Here is a 4990-nt window from a genome sequence, read left to right on the forward strand (position 1 = left end):
TATAAATAATGTATACATATATATATATATATATATATATATATATATATATATATATATAATTTCATAATTAATCATTTTTCTTTACCGTTCTACATATCATCAAATATCATTAAAAGAAAAAATAAATAAATACGCTAATATTCATTCATAGATAAAAAAACCTAAAATTAAAATATTTAATTTAGAAGGCACTATTGAAAAAAAAAAGTCAATGAAACTGAATATGTAAATGATATACATATTAAAAACATAAAAGATGCAAATTTGAATGGATTTAGAATAGCTTAGATTCACTTGTTTTTTTAAACAATTGTAAAAAAGTCGTGAGGTCATTGTGCATGTATTTTGTATGGAAGCATGTGTGACCTATGGGTGGGACTGTTATATGTACATCATAATATAGCAGCTTCACATTTCATTCAGTTTGGACTCCAAGGTATGAATAAAAATTGCAACAAATTGTGGCACTGTATATGGGTGGCCATTATATGGTGCATTTGAATAGTGTGCAAAAATCCTAAAGCATTATTTTCATACTTTGATTGGTGTTTGTGCCCAACCATGTGTTTACAATCTTTGTGCTTTTAGCAGATATTAGGCTCTTCTTTTTAGGTTGGTGGTGGACTCATTTTTTATCCCTGTATTAGTAGACTGTTCTATTATCTGATGGGGTGGGGACGTGAAGGTAATGTTCTTTGTTTACAATAGGTTCAGAATGAAATTCTATCTGTGTATGGTTTTGTGTTGCTTAAGTCTTGTTATATTGACATGACTTGTTCTTTTGGTATTGGAATCTATACTGGTGTGTGGTGTTGTGCTTATGATTATATGCAGGATCTAGGGATGTCAAAAATATTCGTACCCGCGGGTATCCGCGAATAAAACCTACAATGGGTAGGAAACAAATATTAAAAATGGATACCCGCTACCCGTGGGTACGGGTATTTTTGATACCCGCATGTTAACGTGGCGGGTACGGGTATCATAGTATCTGTACCCGTGGATACCCGTATCCGCTAAACTTTAATTCACAAACTACCCTTATATATATATATATATATATATATATATATATATATATATATATATATATATATATATTATATATTAGTAAAAAATATACTTACCTAATTTTTTCTCAGGAATCAATCGGAGAAGGTGGACTTGTTGATTAAAGCACTAATTAAAGAATTTCCATTGTGTTGAACGTTTTTTAATATTTATATTTTTATGATTATTTGGACTTGTATGAACTTTATTTAAAATTTATGACAATGATGTATTTTACTTTATTTTATTTGAATTTATGATTAAATATTTACTTTTTAAATAATTTTGTAAATACCCGCGGGTATATGTAGATACCCGCGGATATGAAAAAAATAGGCGGGTAACCGCATAACGGATACCCGACGGATATGGATACGGGTACGTGGCGAATATTTATTCAGTGGGTAGGGTACGGGGAAGCTACTACTCGTAGCCTACCCGCCCCGTTGACATCCCTAGCAGGATCCATATTGGCATTAGGAGTGGTAGATCAAGTTCATGTTCTAGTCTCCTTTCTTATTATAATTTTTTCTTGTAATTTGGTGGGCAACAGTTATGGGAGAGAAAGATGTATGGTTTAGATTTATTCTGGTTGTTTTTTTCTTTTATTCTTCCTTCTTTGTTTTTTTTTTTTTTGTAATTGGGTTGGGGTAACCCTATTGCCCTTATTAATATATTTGTTATTGTTGATAAAAAAAATGTTTGATTTAGGGTAAAGTTATCATGATGGCAAGAGGAATTTCCACAATAATTTATGCTAGAAAGTTAGACAGATGTTTCTATATTGTCATGCAAAATAAATTTAAAGACAAATTTCTTTCCCATATAAATTTTCTCCTCTTACATAAATTCAAGCTACCACATTGTAAAAGCATTGACTATTTTATACAAAAAGTAATGAGAATATTACTGGTAATTATATTCATTATTAACCATTGCCCACGTACTTATAGTTCTCTTCAATATTATATTTAGGGGTATGTAGGAAAGGATCGAGATCATAACACATATTGTGATACACATCATCTCAGTCCACATTATTATGATAATAAGAAGGAAGGTTAATATAGATATTACTACACCCTAAACATCCCCATACTAGGTTTATCCTACCTTGTTTACAGGTCCGTTAATTCAACTACCATTGTCAATTGTTGGTAATCATGCAATAAGAAAACAATTTTTTCAAGCAAAATAGTCACAAAAATTTTACTACATTCATTTTTTCTTTATTTCTTGCAAAAACATCAAACTTTCATACAATTTATTTTTTGTGAACAAAACTACAAACATTTATCGTGTATTTTTTTTCTTGGACAAAAGTCATACTTCTCATGCAATTTTTTTGGACAAAATTGCAACCCTTTTAATGCCACACAACTATTCAAGTCTCTCATAAGTTCAAATGATATATTATGTTGTGGTGATAACTAAAACAAAAACTATTTATTTCTATAGTACTTTTCTGCTACTTTACTCATCATATTATCTGATGTGGAACTTTAATGAGTACTCACTGTAGAACCAACACTAATAAGAGCATCTTACGTGCAATCAATCAAAAGTTTTAAGTGGTGATTCAAAAAAAACAAAACCATTAGAAATAATATATGTATAACAAGTGAAATAATATATGTATAACAAGTGAAGAAACTGAATTTCATGTGAGAGATTTTATTATTACATTTTTAAATATTTTAATTTACTTTTGACTTTTAAAATTAAGAGATTTTATTTTATCTTATATTATATTATTTTCATTTTTTTAAATCATTATTTTACTACTATTTTTTTTTATATATATTCTAAGATTATTTGAAACATACAATAACATGGAAATTCTATTTAGTAACATTTTTTGAATTTTATCAAATTAAATAACGATTTTTTTTTATTTTTTCAAAAGAATATGATTTCTTTTTAATTCAATATTTTTCACTTTGATCATTTATATTTTTTTTATTTCTTAATATTTACAAAAGAAGCTCTTTACTCTCTAGACTGTACAAGCAAAAGCATCTACTAATGCTAGAATATCACTACGCCAAATTTGGCAATAGACAGCGTTTTTTTTCTTAATAGATAGCGCTTTTTAGGCGCTATCTATTTGAGCGGTATCTATTAATAGACAGCGCTTGTAAAAAAGCGTTGTCTAATGACACTTGATAGATAGCGCTTATCTAAACAAGCGGTATCTATATATTTTTTAATAGATAGCACTTTCTTTAGAAAATGTTGTCTATCAAAGCTCTCATAGACAACACTTGACTGAATAAGCGCTGTCTATCAAAGCTCTCATACACAACACTTGACTGAATAAGCGTTGTCTATAAAAGCTCTCATAGACAACACTTGACTGAATAAGCGCTGTCTATGAGAGTAGTTTTTCATCAATAGGTAGCGCTTTTTCAATTCATTAGTAGATAGCGCTTGTTCAAATAAACATTGTCTATTTTTCATTAATGGATAACACTTTTTCAATTCATCAATAGATAACATTTTTTAAAACAAGCGATGTGTATTGGTTTGATTATTGTTTATTATAATTTATTTAATTTTTTATTCATTCTATTCTTCGACTCACATGCATGTATAAAGACTTCGAATGAAATCAAGCAAAACTGAAATGAAAGGGCATTGAAATTCTTACATAGTTACACAAAAAAACTTAATGATGTTTATATATTTTTAAAAAAGTATAATATTACATGAAAGAAATTAGCAAAAAAAACTAATATTTGTAGTACTCATCCATCATGTTCCATATTTGCTAGACTGTGGGGCCAAAACACTTTAGACAAAACATTATTCCTAACCTTCCCTATTTTGTTATATAAGGAATTATACAACTAAACTATAAACATTTACTAATGAGATAAAAACACCAATCTTCCCTAACTTCAATGATTTGATTGTCAGAATATTGTTGACATCTGCAACTAGGAAAATACTACAACAAAGAAAAATAAAACAAAATTAGTCAATCAAAATCCTACTACAAATGAATAATACATATAATTAAGATAACTTACATCTATTGGAATTGTCCCTCCTTCACAATATGTGACAATTTCCTTCATATATCGACAAATGTAATACCCACAATCATGGTCGTTGGATTGTTTTGGACACTAGAAAACATCAATACAATTGGTATTAACCTTCAAATAAAACAACATCATTTGATCTTCAAATGCACAATTGTAATCTACCTTAATTGGTGTCCATTTGATATTGCTTAACTTAGACTTTGAAACCATAGACCCTCTTTGAGCTCGGTAGGTTTGTATAACCCTTGTTAATAATAAAAATGAAGCATACATAAGTAAAAAAATATATATACAAAAAGTATACATATATATATATATATGTGAATCACATTAAGAAGATTCTTACATGTCAAACAACTTCTTCAAATCTTGCCTCATATTAATGTCTTTCGCCAATGGGTTAAGATAATAAATTATCTCCATTTTAAGATTGATTCCGAGCAAGACCCAATGTTGGCTAAAATTGAAAATGCATCAACAAAATTAGATTTTGTGCATCTAACTTTGAAAATAATACATTATTGATAAAGTTAGGAAAAAAAGTATTACCCTGTATTGATAGGAGCAAGAACAAACTTATTAATCACCCCATTGTCAAGAAATATACTCACTATTTTTTGCATTCTCTCTTTCATTGGTAGTTCATGTGTTGTTATTTGGGGTGATAAAAAGAAGAACCCCTTATGATTTGGCTTAATGAAATTTTGATATAGGTACCTTACAAAAGAAAGATATAAGAATTAAAAGTTAGTAAAATCATAAAAGCTACTCACCAAAGATTAAAGTCAATTATAAAAAAGTAGTATATTGTACCCGATATATATAGAAATTGTAGTTGCACCAAGCCATGCATAGTCAATAATTTCTCCAATAATTTCTGCATTAAT

General features: G+C 28.6%; 1 protein-coding gene across 1 annotated transcript; it reads right to left on the reverse strand.

The window, feature by feature from the left end:
• Positions 1-3907: 3907 nt before the first annotated feature.
• LOC146885531 (uncharacterized) lies at positions 3908-4738 on the reverse strand. The gene is made up of 5 exons (XM_085674659.1): positions 4653-4738; positions 4450-4560; positions 4266-4347; positions 4086-4184; positions 3908-4003 (listed from the first exon to the last, which is right to left on the reverse strand). The coding sequence occupies exons 1-5, from the start codon at positions 4736-4738 to the stop codon at positions 3908-3910; spliced, it is 474 nt and encodes a 157-aa protein (XP_085530785.1).
• Positions 4739-4990: the final 252 nt, after the last annotated feature.

This window comes from Vigna unguiculata, chromosome 6 (genome assembly GCF_037176805.1).
Source record: "Vigna unguiculata cultivar grain cowpea cultivar isolate G323 ecotype 2 chromosome 6, ASM3717680v1, whole genome shotgun sequence".
Lineage (NCBI taxonomy): Eukaryota > Viridiplantae > Streptophyta > Magnoliopsida > Fabales > Fabaceae > Vigna > Vigna unguiculata.